At 43.2% G+C, this 21348-nt stretch overlaps 1 protein-coding gene across 1 annotated transcript in view; it reads right to left on the reverse strand.

The window, feature by feature from the left end:
- Positions 1 to 14399, reverse strand: part of atp2a1 (ATPase sarcoplasmic/endoplasmic reticulum Ca2+ transporting 1) — a 32701-nt gene extending 18302 nt beyond the window's left edge. The window contains exons 1-11 of the mRNA XM_071349077.1: positions 14357 to 14399; positions 13983 to 14119; positions 12623 to 12640; positions 9171 to 9253; positions 6996 to 7100; positions 6466 to 6604; positions 3822 to 3902; positions 3233 to 3318; positions 2816 to 2971; positions 1827 to 1968; positions 1389 to 1555 (exon numbers count right to left, since the gene is read on the reverse strand). Coding sequence (XP_071205178.1) covers positions 1389 to 1555; positions 1827 to 1968; positions 2816 to 2971; positions 3233 to 3318; positions 3822 to 3902; positions 6466 to 6604; positions 6996 to 7100; positions 9171 to 9253; positions 12623 to 12640; positions 13983 to 14100 — 1095 coding nt within the window. The 5' untranslated portion in view covers positions 14101 to 14119; positions 14357 to 14399. The remainder of the gene's footprint in view (positions 1 to 1388; positions 1556 to 1826; positions 1969 to 2815; positions 2972 to 3232; positions 3319 to 3821; positions 3903 to 6465; positions 6605 to 6995; positions 7101 to 9170; positions 9254 to 12622; positions 12641 to 13982; positions 14120 to 14356) is intronic.
- Between the last annotated feature and the right edge of the window lie 6949 nt (positions 14400 to 21348).

Consider the following 21348-nt stretch of genomic DNA (forward strand, 5'->3'; position numbering starts at 1 on the left):
ACAACTGGTTTATTTATCAAAACCCAGCCCTTTCGCGCCGCCGCCAGCAACTGTGCCTGTAATTATGGTGGTGAAAATAGCACAAATATTTCTGACACACCCCTGAAACTATAGTGCTACTGTCAGTGCTTAGATTTACCACTGCGTTAGATTAACAAAATAGAGCCCATCAACTCAATTTAATGTATTTTAAATTCAGGCTGTAACACAACAAAAATGTGGAAACAATCAAGGGGTATGAATACTTTCTTAAAGGCACTTATTGGTTGATTGGCTGATTACACAAATAATGTACACTGAGTGTACAAAACATGAGAAACACCTTCCTAATATTTAGTTGCACCCCCTTTTGGCCTCAGAACAACCTCAATTTATTGGGGCATGGACTACAAGGTGTCAAAAACATTCAACAGGGATGCTAGCCCATGTTGACTCCATTGCCTCCCACAGTTGTGTCAAGTTGGCTGTACAGTATGTCCTTTGGGTGGTGGATCATGCTTGATACACGGGGAAACTGTTGAGCGTGAAAAAAACAGCAGCGTTGCAGTTCTTGGCACACTCAAACCGGTGCGCCTGGCACCTACTACCATCCCCCGTTCAAAGGCACTAAAATCTTTAGTCTTGCCCATTCACCCTCTGAATGGCGCACGTACACAATCCGTCTCAATCCTTCTAAAACCTTTTCTACTCCCCTTCATCTACACTGATTTAAGTGGATTTAACAGGTGACATCAATAAGGGATCATAGCTTTCATACTGGATTCACCTGGTCAGTGTTCCTAATGTTTTGTACACTCAGTGTACATTTTCAGAAACGAATCCAATCTGTTAGTAGTTGGACGTTTTGCACCCGTTACTGGGCTGTCTGTTCCAGTGTATATGACTTAGGTAGTCTCATTAATCAGTCTTCCCTACCCCGGCAGTCATTCTCAATGCAGGTTGCAGGTGAATAAAAGTTCCAATTGCTGGATATCCTCACTCTGGATTCCAATAGGAATTACACATCACTTTGCAAGCCAGTATTGAGGTTTGAATCAACGTACAACTATAAGGCAACCAGCTGCATTAGGATTGTGTGTCTCCTCAACATTTGATCAACAAAAATCCATTTTTTTTTTTTTACAGTGTCTTGGATCTCTGATGTGTGTGTGTGTGTGTGTGTGTGTGTGTGTGTGTGTGTGTGTGTGTGTGTGTGTGTGTGTGTGTGTGTGTTTGAACGCACAGCGCACATGTGCATTTGTATGTCTTTGTGTTTGTACGACGTGTGTGTGTGTGTGTGTGTTTGTACGGCGTTTGTGTGTGTGTGTGTTTGTACGGCGTGTTTGTGTGTGTGTGTGTGTGTGTGTGTTTGTACGGCGTGTGTTTCTACGGCGTGTGTGTGTACCCACCTTGGTGACACACATCTGGTTAGTGGTGAGGGTGCCAGTCTTGTCGGAGCAGATGACGGAGGTGCAGCCCAGGGTCTCCACAGAGGGCAGGGAGCGGACGATGGCGTTCTTCTTGGCCATACGGCGGGTACCAAGAGCCAGGCAGGTGGTGATCACAGCAGGCAGACCTGGGAGGGACATAGAGGGGGGAGAAGGGGGACAGATGGTAGAGAGAGAGGGGAAAAGAGGGTTATTAGTTATGCAGTAAACCATGTTCGTGTTCTTGTGAATTGAAACCTCTCTTGAGACCTGAAGACTTCCATTAGTTTTGCTACATAGGCTTTAGCCCAGGTTAACACAGTCTTGAGGGTGATTGGTTGATTGACTTTTGTCCACTTTACTTTGACCCATCTAGACTTTTTAGATTAGATTAGTGCTAGTCCAGTATCAGTTGCTCACCCTCAGGAATGGCAGCCACAGCCAGGGCCACAGCGATCTTGAAGTAGTAGACAGCCCCACGGATCCAGGAGCCTCCATGGACAGGGTCGTTGAAGTGGCCAATGTTGATCATCCACACGGCAACACAGATCAGGGAGATGACCTGTTATGGAATAGACAACCACAGGTTGTCAGATAAAGCCTGGTTTAAAAATATATATAATACAATTGTCATCATTGCACTATTGGTTTCCTTACATTCTAAGTCTATGGACAAGGTATGACTTGGTTTTATTTCCCTGTCACTGTTTCCAAATGCTTACGTTTTACCGTTTGTGGCACGAATCCCACTGTCATTTTGTAATTTGGGTGAACTATCTCTTTAAGATGTATCAAATCAAAACGGGCAAAAATTGGCTTCTTGACCATTTTAAGGCCGTGGGGAAACTCATCTTGTCAAGTTGCAACAACTAAAGTAGTGTAGTGTAGTAGAATTGTAGTAGTAGTAGTAGTGTAGCTGTAGTAGTAGTAGTAGTAGTAGTGTAGCAGCAGTAGTAGTAGTGTAGCAGCTGTAGTAGTAGTAGTAGTAGTAGTAGTAGTGTATTAATAGTAGTGGAGTAGTAGTAGTAGTGTAGTAGTAGTGTAGCAGCAGCAGTAGTAGTAGTAGTAGTAGTAGTGTAGCAGCAATAGTAGCAGTGTAGTAGTAGTGTAGTAGTAGTAGTGTAGCAGCAGTAGTAGCAGTCTAGTAGTAGTGTAGTATAGCAGCAGTAGTAGTGTAGTAGCAGTGTAGTAGTAGTAGTAGAGTGTAGCAGTGTAGTAGTGTAGAAGCAGTAGTAGTAGTGTTGTAGTGGTGTAGTTGCAGTGTAGTGGTAGTATAGTAATAGTATTAGTAGTGTAGCAGCAGTAGTAGTAGTGTAGTAGCAGTGTAGTAGTAGTATTAGTAGTGTAGCAGCAGTAGTAGTGGTGTAGTAGCAGTGTAGTAGTAGTATAGTAGTAGCTGTCTGTCTCACCTTGGAGAGCTGCTCTCCGAACTCGTCCAGTTTGGCCTGCAGGGGGGTCTTCTCCTGCTCTGTCGCAGCCATCTGGTCGCGGATCTTCCCAATCTCTGTAGAGACACCAGTTGCCACGGCTACGCCGATAGCCTTGCCTGAAGCGATGTTGGTGCCCTTGAGGGACATACAGAGGGAGGGAAAGGGAGGGAGAGAGGTGGGAGAAGGAGAGACAGAAAGAGAGAGGGGAGAAGGAGATAGTGGAAAGAGTGAGAGGGGAAAAATAGGGAGCAGTCAATGAATGGCTGTAAGGGTGGAGGAGATAGAGAGTAGAAGAGTGCAGGAGTGTGGAAAATGACAGTTAGATTGATGGAAAGATTCCGAGATGGAGGAATAGAAAGATAGATAGATGGATAAATATATAGGAGAGTCCCTCACAGAGAAAAGCATGTTCTTCTTGTCCTGGTTGACAGCTCTCATGTCTGGGACGGCATCGGTGTGCTTGATCACACTGACAGACTCACCTGAGCGAGGTGAGAGACAGAGAGGCAGATAGAGTGAGAGAGTTTTACAACAAAAACGTTTTACATGTATTTATAATAAGGCTGTCAAAAAAAGAAAAACATTTAATCAAGTTAACTCTCAGGATTTTATTGCAAATTCCAAATGTAATTTTACATTTTTTCATACAAAAAACATTGCAAGAATATTGACGTCTTGATTTTGTCTAAAATAATGGTTCGCCAAATAGGTTTATTTTATTTTGGCCAAATTGACTGTACTGAACCTCAATGTCAACTTGTTTTTACATGGCATTGTAGATTTCAGCTGTATATGTTATGTATTTTGGATGTTTTCAGTGTATTTTCAATGCTTTCAGACAATGCAGGGGGGGAAAAGAGTGCACTAAAATGACAAAAAGTGAACTCGAGTTAACTGATTAAAACTCTGTCAGCCCTCGTTTATTTCCATTGTGGTCTTGTAAAGAGGGTTAAGACTCACAGACTGCGTTGATAATATCACTCACCAGTGAGGATGGACTGGTCAACCCGCAGAGTAGTAGAGTTTATTTTGACGAGTCTGATGTCAGCGGGGACTTTGTCACCAACTGGGAAAGAAAGAACAAACATACACAATTTCAGCTCCAAGTAGCTGTCTCAACTTCATGCATATACACACAAACTCAACTCCACGTCAGAGTTCATTTCACGTATGTTCAAACATAATTACCACATTGGAATTCACAGTCTTTATCACAATCAAGGTTTTCCCTGGTTAACATTGTGCTTAGTCTGACTTTTTACAGTGTATTCTGTCCAACGCACTGCTTTTTAACACTGTCAAAATATCACCATTTGACATCTTGACTCTTCAGTATGGCAAAGTAGAGAGAGAGAGGGTGTGAAAGAGAGAAGGAGAGAGAGAGAATTGATCATGGAGAAAAATCCCATCATCCAACTAGTCTTGACTCTCGAGGCTAAGTTTATTAACCACTACCAACCCAACAAAGCCTCAGGACAGCACTCAGACAGTCTGGTCCAACCACATTATAACCAAACAAAAATACAATTATATTACCTATTCTGAAAATATTTGTACTATTTACTCGTTGTAACAACACTGTACATAGTTAATAATATAACATTTAAACTTTTGCGTGTTTCACTTGAACTGTTTATTTGTGATTGCCAAAGCAAGTGACATACACAATGTAAAACATTGCTTCCCATGCCAATAAAGACCCAATGAATTGAAAGTACATGCCAATAAAGAGAGTGAGAGAGAGAGCCAATAAAGAGAGTGAGAGAGAGAGCCAATAAAGAGAGTGAGTGAGAGAGCCAATAATGAGAGTGAGAGAGAGAGCCAATAATGAGAGTGAGAGAGAGCCTGACGTGACTGACTAGTCTTAGAACTGTGGATGAATAGCAACACTGAAAGCTGACCCCACAGACAGACACAACGAGAGGGAGAGAAAGACAGAGGGCGATATGGAGCGAACAGGTGTATGGGAGAGGGAGAGAGAGAGAGAGAGAGGGTGTTAAGAGAGTGAGATAGATAAACATGTGTGAGTAGTAAGCACACGTTATCGCTCTCTCAAATTCAACATCAAATTCAGATTGCTTTATTGGCATGAAATACAATTTGTAGATATTGCCAAAGCAGTATAGTGGTACAGCATTTCAGTACAATGAAATGAGGATAATGAAATACAGTTAATTTCAGTAGTAATAATAACAGTACATCTAATCATGTATACAGGTACAACATTACTGCTGTTGTATTGTGGAATCTTCGGTCAATTTTTTATTTTTATTAAATAAAAATAGGATTATAAAAAATAAAAATGGCTAATAAATAAACAACAAAATGTGTGGATGATGGTTACACTGTTTTACTGTCAATTACAGTATATACAATGTATTTAACTTTCTCTCTCGTTCTCTCTATACCTCCCTCTCTCTTACCCTCTGATTGCCTTAAAAGGACCCACTGTCTCAAGGACACAAGGGCAGCCACCCTCCCTCCCTTCTTCACACAATGACACTTAGTCATTGTCATACACTCTATCCCCCTCTCTCTCTCTTTCTTACCCTCTCAAATACACACGCGCACACTCGTTCACATGTCCAAGCCACACATCTAGTACATTGGTGCAGGTCCCGTGTGGCTCAGTTGGTAGAGCATGGCACTTGCAACGCCAGGGTTGTGGGTTCGAAAGAAAACATGTATGCACTCACTACTGTAAGACTCTTTGGATAAGAGCATCTGTAAAATGACTAAAATGTCAAATATAAATATAATGCATTAATTATAGTGTTTGTTCTTAGATCACCTGCTAAATTTGGAAATTGTGCCTGCAAATGAATAAGACGCATTAAACATTAAAATGCGCCCTTATTAGTCAAATCTGTCCTTGTATCTATACTTGGATCAGATTAGGCAACCCTAAACCTAACCTTAACCATTAGAGGGATAAACCAATCTGATCCAGGACCAGCCGCTGGTATACATCCCAAATATCACCCTATATCCTGCGTCAGTGGTTCCCAACCTTTTTCAGTTACTGTACCACCAACTGAATTTTTCTCTGCCCTGAGTACCCCTGAAGTACCCCCTCATGTGCATTTTACCAGTAGCCCTATGGTGTCATGAGTCTTCTCAAGTACACTCTGTGGATAAGCCAAGTACCCTCAGGGGTCCTGGGGCCTACAGTACATAGTGCACTACTTTTGACCAGAGCCCTATAGCTTTAAAGTGAATAGAGTGCCCTTTGCGATGTGTCTGTCAACCAGTAGACTGACAATATTCACTATGGGTATTAGGCCTTGTTTGTTTGTTGATTTATTTATTTATTTTTGGGGGCGGGGATAATAGCAAACGCTAAAGACGTGATGTCCATCTGAGAGGATTTGACAGATTCAAGCACTTTGACATATTTTGTGACAAATTGTAGAATTTGTGATAAAAGTTGTTGTAAAAAGGGCTATATGCTTTAATCTCCATACCTTCATCTCTGATAGGCCAGGTAGATTTTCTCTCGATTACATCAGATCTACATTAATTTTTAGTGGCTTGTGGGTATTGGGGCTAAGGGTCGACTTGGAACTGGGCCTACAACTCTTGGGCCGTCTGGGGTAGAAGTTGCCCTTGGGCACAGATCTGAATCTTACCGGACACCTCCACCACATCTCCAGGGACAATCTCCCTGGCCTTGATCATCTGGACGTTCTTCCTGTCCGACCGGTAAACCTTCCCCATCTCAGGTTCATACTCCTTCAGAGCCTCGATGGCGCTCTCTGCATTGCGCTCCTACAGGGCAACAATAACCCCACAGAACATCAGTTCCTCCTATTCCTCCTGACCTCCCGTCTGTAAAGCCTGACTTATGCCAATATGCCCACCCCCCACCCCCTACACCCGTCCCCCCCCCCCCCCCCGCTAGCTCGTCCCATAACCCCCTATGTGTGAATCCTTGTACATAGTTTCCAAATGACCACCACAAGGCCAATATGGACCTGCTGCTTGTGGCTTGCGGTAACCCGATCGTCCCTCTGTATTTTTACTGTGGGATTGGGGGCTGCTGCATTTCCCCCTATAACACCCCTCCCCCCACCCCGCGGTTAACACATTCTGACCCTGGGCGGGTAAACTAATGCATGTGATGTATTATGTGTGTGTGTGTGTGTTTCCACTAACTGACCTGCCAGACTCCAACGATGGCATTAGCGATGAGAATGAGGAGGATGACTAAGGGTTCCACGAAGGCTGTGACTGTTTCCTCACCTTCCTCAAACAAGGCCAGCACCTGAAAGCGAGAGATAGAGGGAGAGAGAGAATTTATGTTTATTGATAATGGAATGCATTTATATGACACTTGACAGTATGCACCTATATCAGAAACACTTTTTTTCCACTCTATGCCAGACTTTCTTTGTCTGCGTGTCCGTGCACATGTGCATGTGTGATAGAGGGAGTTTTTGTGTGTGTGTTTCCTCACGTGTGTGTATGCGCTTGCGTGTATGTGAATGTAACGAGTTGTTGTCACTGGTCTGTTTAGGAAAGGGGCTGTGTTGACATGGCCACAGATCAGTTCTGATCCACTGAAGCAGAGTGAGAAGCAATCTAACCCACAGAGAGAGACAGATATCCCTCCATTATTGTATACAGCCATCTATTATTCTTTATTCCCTATTCCTTTGTCCAAACCATCCTCTTTTACCTTCTTCCATTGCCTCTCCCTTCTCCACTCTGTTGTTCCTTAGTGCAAAGATTTAATTCTTCCATCCTCTTCTCTCTTTCTTTCTTTCTTTCTTTATTTCTTTCCATCTTTCTCTCTCTCTCTCTCTCTTTCTTTCTTTCTTTATTTTGCTTGTTTCTTTCTTTATTTTCTTGTTTCTATCCATGTATTCTCTTATTCCCTCTCTTTTAAGATCTCTATATCATTCATCCTCTCTGTCTTCTCTATTCTAAAAGATACTGCATTGAAATCCATTGTAGCCTCCTCACACGTACCATACTATCATAGAACCCTTCCATTCCAAACAAAAGTTCATTTGAAAGTACATGAAAAACATTACAACAATATTGCCAATGCGTTTATATATTTAAACAGTATATTCACTTAATAATATGTCATTCATAAATGCATAATATAATCATTACAGTGTCTTCCTCAACCATATACTGTTATGTACCTATCATCTATCGGTTTGTTTGTCTTTGTAACAATCAATGCCATTGTGCAATACTATCTCTCTCTTGCGCTCTCGCCGGCAATCCTTCGTTCCTTTCATCCCTGACCTTTGTGGTAGGATACAGTTTCTCGGCCTGGCTTGAGACTTTCTTAAAATAACGCGGCCTCTCTCCCCTCGCGCCCTCTTGTCACACACATACACGCACGCACGCACGCACGCACGCACGCACACACACACACACACACAACATGCGCACACACACACACACACACACACACACTATATCGCACACACACACACACCATTCTTTCTAAGGCCATAATGACAGCTGGACAGGGACAGAGTGTAAAGGGTTGGGGGGGGTTAAACATTGTGTCACCCCCCTACCCCAAAACAGATTTGAAAAGAGAGAGTGAGACAGGAGGGTGGAGGGGAGACAACAGTGAAATTAAATAGTGAGAGAGAGGGATGGGGGAGGGATTCCTAGAGTGAGTGAGCGAGTGTGTGCGTGAGTGAGTGAGTAAGCGAGGGAGGGAGAGCGGGAGGACATCAATCCATATGAAATATAACCTGACGGGTCACAGCATGTGTTCTGTGTGTGTGTACGCAAAGCATAATTGACCTGTGTGTGTACAGTATGTGTCTTTCATTGTGCAGGTATGTAACCTTGTGTGTGTGTTAGCTGTCAGTGTCCTCTCAGGGCCTCTGCCACCACGCACAGCTGCTACGCTGAAACATTTACCCATCCTGCGCTGGGGTAAGGAGAGGACGTGGAAGGAGGAAATTGACGGGAAGTGACTTCACAGTGACCTTACAGGTGCTAACACCAACAAACACATACAAACGCCCAAACCTATCGACCTGTAATGACCCTACCCCACTTGTGGAGATCTGAGAAGACTCAATAGGTATTATCAATACATGAATATCTTCCCCTTGCTCTAATTACACCAATCATTGAGGAGCAGACCAGATGACATCACTTTGTCTTATACCAATGAAGCTAGGAACAGAACATCTAAAGTCATTCCCCATTCTAACGCAGCAATGAATCTAGCGACTAGGAGGTCATGTCTTTACCTTGTCTTGTGTCATTACCCTGCAATCTTTCGCCTGTAACCCATAGCAATATCTATACGCCATAGTCGGTCAAAATCAGTGACAACATTTTGTCTACTTACAAAAGAGATGCAGGCAGCCAGCAGCAGGATTCTGACCAACAGATCCTCAAACTGCTCTACGACCAACTCCCAGATGGTCTTACCTGAGAGAGAGAGAGAGGCAGATAGAGAGAGGCAGATAGAGAGAGGCAGAGAGAGAGAGAGAGAGAGAGAGAGAGGCAGATAGAGAGGCAGATAGAGAGAGAGAGGCAGATAGAGAGAGAGAGAGAGAGAGAGGTAGATAGAGAGGGGGGAATGAGAATAATTTCAGTATGTGTGTGTGTGGATCTGTGTGTGTTGGTAGGACTATATTAGCACAATACAACAATAAAAAAGCTGCCAAATGAAATCGCAATACTACTATCTCACGATTGTTTTGTGTGGTTACACATGCAGACAAATCAGACCTAAAGAGGAGTGCACTCTTCAAGACACTTGCCAACATCATGCAATGTGGAAACCAACAGAAATGTTCCCTAGCAACGTGCATGCCCGACCGACCACCTGAGGATCTGTCTTTTTCAGCCCCTCCGTATGAGGGGCGCAAAACTTTTTAACTTAAATCTCACTCGATTGATTGTTTTCATTTTACTCCTGCGATTCTTTCATACTCTTGCTTGTGCCTGTCGTTTTTCCCCCCGTTATGACCGCAGATACATTGGCGTTCCGTTGAATCTATAAAAACGCTAAAGCTTCGTCTCGACACTTACAGTACCAGTCCAAAGATTGGACACACCTACTCATTCCAGGGTTTTTCTTTATTTTTACTATTTTCTGCATTGTAGAATAATAGTGAAGACATCCAAACTATGAAATAACACATATGAAATCATGTAGTAAGCAAAAACAAATCAAATCTAAATCTATTTTATATTTGAGATTCTTCACCCGTTTGCCTTGATGACAGCTTTGCACACTCTTGACAAAGCTATCATCAAGCGTAAGATCACCATGCCAAAGCCAAGAGTTGACTGGAGTGGTGTAAAGCTCGCCGCCATTGGACTCTGGAGCCATGGAAACGCATTCTCTGGAGTGATGAGTCACGCTTCACCATCTGACAGTCCAACTGACGAATCTGGCTTTGGCGGATACCAGGAGAATGCTACTTACCCAAATGCATAATCCCAACTGTAAAGTTTGGTGGAGGGAGAATAATAGTCTGGGGCTGTTTTTCATGGTTCGGTCCCCTTAGTTCAAATGAAGGGAATCCTTAACTCTACAGCATACAATGACATTTTAGACGATTCTGTGCTTCCAACTTTGTGGCAACAGTTTGGGGAAGGCCTTTTCCTGTTTCAGCATGATAATGCCCCTTTGCACAAAGTGAGGTCCATACAGAAATGGTTTGTCGAGATTGATGTGGAAGACCTTGACTGACCTGCACAGAGCCCTGACCTCAACACCATCAAACACCTTTGGGATGAATTGGAACACCCACTGCGAGCCAGGCCTAATCGCCCAACATCAGTGCACAACCTCACTAACACTCTTGTGGCTGAATGGAAGCAAGTCCCCGCAGCAATGTTCCACCATCTAGTTCAAAGCCTTCCCAGAAGAGTGAAGGCTGTTATGGCAGCAAAGAAGGGACCAACTCCATATTAATGCCCATGATTTTGGCATGAGATGTTCAACGAGCAGGTGTCTACATACTTTTGATCATGTAGTGTATGTCTGGTCTCGCAAACAAGTAGGTGTAATCTAGAGCCAAGCGTGTTGATTTATAATCCAAGGGTATCCTGCTATTGATACACTTGTTGATTTATGCAAAATAAAGTGACAACAACAAGTAATTAATGAAGGGGCCTCCCGAGTGGCGCAGTGGTCTAAGTGGTCTAAGTGCTAGCTGTGCCACTAGAGATTCTGGGTTCGAGTCCAGGCTCTGTCGCAGCCGGCCACGACCGGGAGGCCCATGGGGCGGCGCATAATTGGCCCAGCGTCATCCGGGTTAGGGAGGGTTTGGCCGGCAGGGATGTTCCTGTCACATCGTGCACTAGCGACTCCTGTGGCGGGCCGGGCGAAGTGCACGCTGACACGGTTGCCAGGTGTACGGTGTTTCCTCCGACACATTGGTGCGGCTGGCTTCCGGGTTGGATGGGCATTGTGTCAAGAAGCAGTGCGGCTTGGTTGGGTTGTGTTTCGGAGGACGCATGGCTCGATGAGCGATGAGACAAGACTGTAACTACTACCAATTGGATACCACGAAAAAAAGGGGTGAAAAATACAACAAAAAACAACAACAACAAAAAATGTAATTAATGAGGCAGTCTAGACAGCGCAGGTGTTTGGTTGTTGCAGCCCTGTCTCTCCCCTATATGTAACTCTGTGTTGTTGTATGTGTCGTACTGCTTTGCTTTATCTTGGCCAGGTCGCAATTGTAAATGAGAACTTGTTCTCAACTTGCCTACCTGGTTAAATAAAGGTGAAATAAATAAAAAATATATATATGTGTTAATGTGTAATATATGCAAATACACCCAGTGTATTTATGCAAATTAGGCACATATACGTTCCCTTATTTTAACACACAAAAAAATTGCTGATATAATAAGAAAATGTATATATGAGTGCACCCCAAAAATTGGGACATTCTACAATAAATTGAACACCTAAATAATAAAAATGTATCAGGATTAGGCATAAAGTTAGAAGTGTGGTTAAGATTAATGTTACGTTTAGGGTTAGGTTTAAAACACAGGAGGCTGCTGAGGGGAGGAAGGCTCATAATAATGGCTGGAACGGAGTGAATGAAATGGTATCAAAAACATGGAAACCGTGTGCTTGATGTGTTCAATACCATTCCATTTATTCTGTTCCAGCCATCACTATGAGGCGATTTTCTCCAATTGAGGTGCTACCGGCCGCCTCTGGTTTAAAATCAGATTTTTAGAAGAGAAATTGTAGAAATAGGTGGGGTTTATGACTTTGTGACTGTGTTAACTAGTAATAACCCAACTTTAAGTTTTTACTTCTGGGTTTTTGAGGTTTTGTGTGACAGATGGGATGGGTAAGTAAGGACACAGATCTGTGCATAGGAAGATCCTCTTCTTTCAGGTTTATGACAAGTTTGACAAGAAGAGCAATCCCATTCACATCCTGCCCTTCCTTCTCTCTGAAGTGTGTGGCCACTCCCTGTCAAGCATCGGATTGGATAAGAAATATGGCTACTCTACACCAACCAATCCAATGATTTTAAACCCTAGAGGTGGCGTATACAGAGATAAATGGGCGAATCGGAATGTCTGGAGGGTTTGTGATGACAGATGTCACGATGGCACGACTGACAGGAAGTCCATCATCCCAGGCAGGAAGCAGAACAACAGGTGTGTATGTGTGTGACATGGTGGCAAGAAATAAAGAGGTAGTGTGACTGATGGGATGTGTAACCTCCTGGACATTGGGACAGAAATAGGAGTGTGTGTGCAGACCGACCACAGACAGGTGTGTGAGGGGCAAAGATAACTTTGCGAACTCACCAATCTCAGCTGGCAGCTCTGTAAAAGGGGAAAGCAAGGGACGGGAGATTATTATCATAGCATTGCTATTTGCTACTAACATTACTAATTGAGATCAGCATTAGGCCTACTACCTCTAACTTTGATAGCAGAAATGCTAATTATACACTGTCATTAAACGTAAAGGACCAGATTTACTAAGCCTTTGTTTCCACCGGTTTAACGGTCAGATCAGGTCATTCAAAATACAGGTGCAAACTTTTGCACTTGATACAAATGCCTGTAAGTAATTAGCTAAAAACCTTTACTTAGCTCATGTCATCTACCTTTTGATTGATAACTTACGTCAGGACTGAAATCTCTCTGAACTCATTTAAAATCTTCAAATTATGCAAACAACAAAAACGTGAACAATCCGAAGAACTGGTATTGCACAACTGTGATTCTACTTTATTTCTAAAGGGTCAAACTAAGTGGTTTTCTTTAGCAAACATTTGCAAACAAGTGTTAGGGCCTTGGTTTGTCCCAGGTCGGCCCTACAGTAGCCATAGCAAACCGCTGTCCTTCTCACTGACCTCTGATTGGTTAGCCTTGAGTCTGTCGTTGCTTTTTATTGGCTGGATGAGATAATGACTATACCAATGCTTCATATCATGATTTAAGCATGGATGACCAAGAAGAAACATTTTTGTAAAAAAATATTATCGTAAGCCTCGTAACTTTACTTTTGCCTCAGTATATCAAGTCTGATGCTTAGCCACTCAATGCTATTATTAAGTGTGCTAACTGCAAATACACTAAACTAAAAGGACTGATACAACAGTTATGCAAGTAGAAGTCGTCATGAACTTCTGGAATCCAACCAACCACAATAGAGAGCCTGTACTGGACTGATCACAAACTACACTACCCAAGCATCCTTTGGTGCCGCTGACCTTCAAATGGCATCTGCCGCACCATCACAAGGTCACGTGAACCATTTTGGTTGCCGCGCGCCAATGTGTCAGTCAGCCAGCCAGCCAACAGCCAATCACAAAGAGTCAACATCCGACCTTCCCCTCTTCATAACCAAAACAAAGACTAACTATTGTCCAAGCTAGTGGAACACCTGTTACTGTCTGTATGTATGTATGTCTGTCTGTCCCTCCATCGCATTCATCCTTTCCACAGCATTTAGGACCAATGAACCCCATTTTGGGTCTGAACCTCTACACCCAACCAGATCCTCCTCCTTTTTCTCCTCCTCTTTCTCCTCCTCACCATCATCTTTCCAACAAGCCCTATCCCTCCTCTTATCCACCTCCATGTCCCTCTGTCCATCCCTTGGTTTCTCTATCCTTTTCCATCCATCCATCCATCCATCTCAGTCTCTCTTTCTCACCATTGTGACCATATCTGGCCAGGTTCTTCTTGAACTGTTCTGGTGTGAGGCCGGTGGTCTGGTCGACACCAAAGTATGACACGACCTCTTCCGGCTCTTTTGCGTGCGCATTCTCCATCCTCACCAAACAGGAGACGCTTCAGAAGAAGAGAACAAAACAAAGACACGTTTAGGACACGTCTATCCGGTAATGCGTGGCTTGGTGCAGTAGGTAGGTAGGTAGTTCTCCAGTTATGAGGTTTTACAACCAGAGAAATTATTTGTTACCCATCACTTTATAAAAGTGTGGGATTGGGATAAAAACGGTCAACCCCCTTCGTTCTCTCTCTCCTCTCTCTCTCTCTCTCTCTCTCTCTCACAACTCTCTCGCTCACCTCTCCGGCAAACTGGAGCCCTGGACTGACAGAAAGTGCAACCTGGCACAGGCTCTTGAAAAGTTTTATACAGACACAAAAGTGGTGCGATTGGTGCTCTCTCACCATGCGCCTGCACCGCATTGGCTGAGGGGAGCAAAGGTGGGTGGGCCGGGAGGGTCCTATGGGGGGGGGGGGGTCACGCGTGAAAGAATTGGTCACCAACTGCAGAGGGGGTCCGCTGTCTGCCGTCAAACTGAAAATAAGATATGTTTTTGGATCGAGCATGGTCAGTAGAACAGGGAGGGGTAGATAGGGGCAGGGGTGCTTTGAATGAGAGGTAGGGGGCATTGAATGATGGGTCCAGTGTGGCAGATAGGACAAAGGGGGGGGGGGGGGTACAGAGAGAGAGGTAGATAGAGATAAAGAGAGAGGGGGGGACAGAGAGAAGCAGAGAGAGAGAGAGGGGGGACAGAGAGGGAGGCAGATAGAGAGAGAGGGGGGGGGGGGGTACAGAGAGAGAGGCAGACAGATATAATGAGAGAGAGGGGGGGGACAGAGAGAGGCAGATAGAGAGAGATGGGGGAGCAGAGAGAGAGGGGGGACACAGAGAGAGGCAGATAGAGATAAAGAGAGAGAGAGGGGGGACAGAGACATAGAGAGTTCTAAACTTCCTTAATAAGCACAATGTCTTGAGTAAAAAACTAATTGAATTTATACCAAAACATCGCACAACCGATCAAATTTCCACCCTAAACATCCTGATAGAATAACATGTCCACCACAATAAGACCAAAGTGTATGCTCGCTTTATTGACTTCCAAAAAGTATTTTTAGGGGCAAAACGTATGACATAATTAAATCAAATGGCACGATAATATGGCAATTTAGGGGGGAAACAGGTGCAGCATCAAAATTGTCAAGAGAAGAACATAATTCTTTAACCAGGGGCAGGGCCTTTGCAAGGGTTTCAATCTCAGCCCCACGCTCTTCAATATTTACATCAATGAATTGGACACTATTCTCAAAAAATCCTCAGTCCTTGGTGTTAGTCTCCACAATTAAGAGGTTAAATGCCTGCTCTTCGCAGATGACTTGTGCTTGCTGTCACCCACAGCACATGGCCTCTAGCAGAGCCTGGACCTGCTAGAGCAGATTTTCCAGAGAATATCCAGATCTCAGGGAATTAGACCAAAGTTTATAGAGTATTGCACACACTACAATTACTCAGGCTTAAAAATAAGCTCAATTGGACACCTAAATGAGGAGGAGAATGAACTGAGAGAGAAAGCACACAGGGCATTCTACACCATAAAAAACTCATTCAAATTGAAATATCTCAAAAAATTTGGCTAAAACTAATTGAATGTGGCATTGAATTAAACATTTTTTTTTATAGTGGTCTGGAAATATTCCAAGATCATGTTGTGGGTTGTCTATAATCATTCATAATTCCCTTCATGTTTTTCAAATATCTGGTGGGAAAAAACCCAGAATGCATTAAATCAAACACCGCAGTATGGAAGGGAACATCTTGTGACAAAGAATAATACTGTTTGACGTCTTTAAATTATAATCAAAGTTCAAATTAATATTAGAAATCTGTATTTTTTGCATTAATAGGCGGCATATCCTTTTGATACAAGATTTGTCAAATGAATGATACTTTCATGTTTCATGTCTCAGTTGAATTGGTTTGAATTGGTTTGAATTAAATTATTCTTCCTTCATTCCAAATTAATTCAAATCCTGCTTCCTGTAGGTGTGATCAATTCAAATTGAGTTCAAATTCATTGTTTGAATTGAATAAAATTCTGAATTGGCCCCAACCCTGCTGTTTACACAGCAGGAATGTGGTGCGGTTAAGACAAAAGTTGGATTCAGGCGTTTATTTGATAGCGAGGGACACATTTCACTTTACGTCTGGTAAGTATAGTTCCTAGAGATTATACATATGCCTTTGATGATGGGGAAACGTGATTTTTCCCGGAATAGGTTTATTTGAATTCGTTAATTTGTTAATTCCATTTTATTTTTTTTATTCATCAAACACTTATTTTTCAGGGGCAGTTGACAAGACTATAACTGACTAAATAGACCCAGAAAAAACTATAATTAAACAAAAATGTTTTTTTTCTTCATTTCAGTTGACTAAAACGAGACGAGATGAATTTACTGTATCTCTGTGACTAAAATCGGATTACTAGGTGGACTGGACAAGAGTTTCTGGAGAGATTGAGAGCTTTTTGTGAAAAGCACAATTAATATTAGCAGCACAATATAACTACTGCAGTTCTGTTCAGCAGTGGGAAAGACCCGGCACACACAGCCTACATCAGCTGGTGAGCTGCAGAGGAGCAAGCAATGAGTGTGACTGGCAGACAGGCTCCTCTCCAATTATACACATTTTGCAGGTGACTCTTGCTTCCCCGGAGCTAACCAGTCACCACCAGCCTTCTAGTTAGCTGCCCTTTGCCTGGTTAAGAAACACAAGCTGTTTTACGAAATCAAAAACAATAGCAGCATTGAGTTTAATAGTAAAACATCAGTCTACCTATGTTTTTCTCTCCCTTGAGTATAGAAAAAAGAAAAGGAGTAGCTGTCTTCGAATTTGTAGTCTTGCTCAACCCTTCCACTTTCACCACTGCACTTCATAGCCAGGCTCTGTAGCCAACGTAGCCAAGTCTCCCTCTTTTCTGCAGAGGAAACGTCTTGATTCTAGCCCTTGCTGTTGAAAAGATATGACCCATAATACTACCGCTATGTTTTTTGACTTTCTATCGCGCGTTGGCGGGCTGCATTTTACAATCATAAAGCATATCGCAGGCTGTTCTAAACCTAGGCTACTTGCGGACCGGACCGTTACCATTTGTTTAGGCTACACCTTGTTCAGTCATGTTATCTCATTAGCTACTGTAGCAATATCTAACAACCTGGGGTGTGTTGAGCAGGATGCAATGTTTTGGAACGTTCAGATAGAAATATGCTATTTAGAACAAACATGCATCTGACGTGTTCAGTGGCGATTTTAGCATGTTAATCTTGGTGGGGCAACAAACAAACAAAAATATGTGGGATGCATGCCAGCAAAGTCACTACACAACACAACACAACACTAAACAGTACATTCATTGCAGTGCAACGGTGACAAACGGTGCCCACAAACTGTTAGAGCCTACATAAAGCTGTCCCAACAGCAGAGTCCCAACAGCAGTTCCAACACTTTACCACTGCTACACCTGGCTGTGAAACAGTTCATTCAGCCTCATTTACTGCCTTTAAAAAAACATAGCTGATATGGCTGACTTGCTTAAACAAATGTGGTTTCTACTGACAGTTGAGATATACAAACTATGGCATAAAGGGATGACGGGCGGATAAGAGGCCATCCGTACTTTCGATTAAGACATTAATGAGCGAGCTAGGACGAACGTAGTCAATATCACTATTTGTTCAGCACTTTTGAAATGTACAGCGACAGAATTCAGAACATGGGCCGTTCTTACGGTGTTCTCCCTGTACACCAAGTCAAAACCGTAGGATAAATAAAGGAGGCATATAAGCAGACAATGAAAGCTCTTACAATATTCGATGATTACATTTCTCAAAAACAGGCTATAGGCTACATGTGCACCACCAAGTAAGAACAGTAGGCGAAATTAAGAGGTGAAAATAGACCAAATTGTTAGGGTGAGGCACATGGGCTACTAACAGCTTACTACACAACATACACTTAGTATTACTTTCTTAGCTACAGTATACCTGCCTGGCTTATTACATCATTTATGCAGCAGCATACAATACATTTTTGGACTCACCTTGTTTTGTCATCAAACTTCGTCATCAAAGTCTGGCATTCTCTGGATTTATGGTGCTTTCAAGACAACTGGGAACAACAACAAAAAAGGTTGAATCATGATGACGTCAGTGATCTTCAGGTCGTAGCTCTAGAAAGAGGCCCGAGTTCCCGATTTACAATTCCGAGTTGGATGAAAGTTCAAAACGTATTTTCCCAGTCGTAGCTAATTTTTCCCGAGTTCCCAGTTGTCTTGAACTCACAGTTAGGCACTGATTCCTTCCAAACCACTCATTGTTGAATTTGCGATTTCCAACTTGTTGTGTAATGTTTATGTCCAATGGCCGATGAGCACCGAGACGTTTTATCTATAATTTTTTTCTCTTCATTATTTCGCTTCATATGACAAGGATTAAAAAGGATTTTGTAGATTGTCAATCAGTAGATTGTCAACTTGATTCATGATGAGGATTGCTAGCTAAGATTTTGAATGTATGATGTTGACATGATCAGTCCAATCAAAGCTACTCTAGATATAACGTGATTTGAAGTAATCTGTGGCCAATGACCTTGAGCCTTCTTGGATGGGCACTTCTAATGTAACTCTATGGCAGCACCCAAGGGGCTAGAATTTTCGAGCTCTACCCTTAGACTTGGCGGTGACGTAGTGTCCCCATGAGTGACAGAACACTGAGCCAATCACGGCGCAATGCTCCATATTTTCTGCTGGCTTGCCCCACCACCACAGAAAGCACTGAGCTAGGCTGAAACACCTGCATTTTGGAGCTGCCTTTCTCAAGAAAACAGAACATGTTTGTATGCGGCTTTATTAACTAAATTCTATATATTTTTTACATTGTTTGCCAACTGATATGTGACAACCTGATAAATTATTTGTTGCTAAAAATGTGGGGCTCAAAACAGGTGGGGCTATGCCCTGAATGATGGGTCGCCACTGGACATGTTGAATAAGGAATAACATTGACTCTATTCATGGAATTTCTATCTGCAACGTTCCGGAACGTTTTGCAACTGAACTTAGCCCTGGTAACATTTCCAGTAGCCTATATGCAAACATTTGGTGGCACAGAAAGAAAGGAAAAAGGATAGCAAACAATTTATTGACTAAATTCCTCTTCCTACCAAACTATATCTGACTGGTAAACAACTTTATTTTGAGTTAAGGTGGAGCCAGGACTTGGACCAGGACTCAAGCACTTGACTCGACCATTAGGGACTTAAAACTCGAGCACAGGGGACTTGGGACTCGATTCGGACTCAAGGTTTAGTGACTCGACTACATCATTGGGCGAAACAGTCATTAGCCCCCTTCAAAGTCATTAGCCACTGTTCTTCTTTTGGACATCAATGTGGCTGCGGCGTCTGTGGACATTGATAACAATGGCAATGATGTGACCGAGTGACGGAGGTGAAACCCATATTACTTTGCCAATTCTTTGTGGCACCATCTGGGGATTGTGCTATTATAATTTGTTTTTCTCTCTCTCTACATCTCTCTACATCTCTCTCTCTCCCCATCTCTCTCTCTACATCTCTCTCTCTCTCTACATCTACATCTCTCTCTCTCCATCTCTACATCTCTCTCTCTCTACATCTCTCTCCATCTCTCTCCCCTCTCTCTCTCTCTCTCTCTCTCTCTCTCTCTCTCTCTCTCTCTCTCTCTCTCTCTCTCTCTACATCTCTCTCTCTCTCTCTCTCTCTCTCTCTCTCTCTCTCTCTCTCTCTCATCTCTCTCTCTCTCTCTCTCTCTCTCTCTCTCTCTCTCTCTCTCTCTCTCTCTCTCTCTCTCTCTCTCTCTCTCTCTCTCTCTCTCTCTCTCTCTCTCTCTCTCTCTCTCTCTCTCTCTCTCTCTCTCTCTCTCTCTCTCTCTCTCTCTCTCTATATATATATATATATACTGTATATACTGCTCAAAACAATAAAGGGAACACTTAAACAACACAATGTAACTCCAAGTCAATCACACTTCTGTGAAATCAAACTGTCCACTTAGGAAGCAACACTGATTGACAATAAATTTCACATGCTGTTGTGCAAATGGAAAAGACAAAAGGTGGAAATTATAGGCAATTAGCAAGACACCCCCAATAAAGGATTGGTTCTGCAGGTGGTGACCACAGACCACTTCTCAGTTCCTATGCTTCCTGGCTGATGTTTTGGTCACTTTTGAATGCTGGCGAAGGTTTGCTGTGCCTGTCAGCGTAGTGTCCAGAGCATGGAGGCGCTACCAGGAGACAAGCCAGTACATCAGGAGACGTGGAGGAGGCCGTAGGAGGGCAACAACCCAGCAGCAGGACCGCTACCTCCGCCTTTGTGCAAGGAGGAGCACTGCCAGAGCCCTGCAAAATGACCTCCAGCAGGCCACAAATGTGCATGTGTCTGCTCAAACGGTCAGAAACAGACTCCATGAGGGTGGTATGAGGGCCCGACGTCCACAGGTGGGGGTTGTGCTTACAGCCCAACACCGTGCAGGACGTTTGGCATTTGCCAGAGAACACCAAGATTGGCAAATTCGCCACTGGCGCCCTGTGCTCTTCACAGATGAAAGACCCCTTGTGAGACCATATGCTGGTGCGGTTGGCCCTGGGTTCCTCCTAATGCAAGACAATGCTAGACCTCATGTGGCTGGAGTGTGTCAGCAGTTCCTGCAAGAGGAAGGCATTGATGCTATGGACCGCCCGTTCCCCAGACCTGAATCCAATTGAGCACATCTGGGACATCATGTCTCGCTCCATCCACCAACGCCACGTTGCACCACAGACTGTCCAGGAGTTGGCGGATGCTTTAGTCCAGGTCTGGGAGGAGATCCCTCAGGAGACCATCCGCTACCTCATCAGGAGCATGCCCAGGCGTTGTAGGGAGGTCATACAGGCACGTGGAGGCCACACACACTACTGAGCCTCATTTTGACTTGTTTTTAGGACATTACATCAAAGTTGGATCAGCCTGTAGTGTGGTTTTCCACTTTAATTTTGAGTGTGACTCCAAATCCAGACCTCCATGGGTTGATAAATTTGATTTCCATTGATAATTTTTGTGTGATTTTGTTGTCAGTACATTCAACTATGTAAAGAAAAAAAGTATTTAATAAGAATATTTCATTCATTCAGATCTAGGATGTGTTATTTTAGTGTTCCCTTTATTTTTTTGAGCAGTGTATATATCTCTCTACATATCTCTCACTCTACATCTCTCT

The sequence above is a fragment of the Salvelinus alpinus genome, chromosome 1 (assembly GCF_045679555.1).
Source record: "Salvelinus alpinus chromosome 1, SLU_Salpinus.1, whole genome shotgun sequence".
In the NCBI taxonomy this organism is placed as follows: domain Eukaryota; kingdom Metazoa; phylum Chordata; class Actinopteri; order Salmoniformes; family Salmonidae; genus Salvelinus; species Salvelinus alpinus.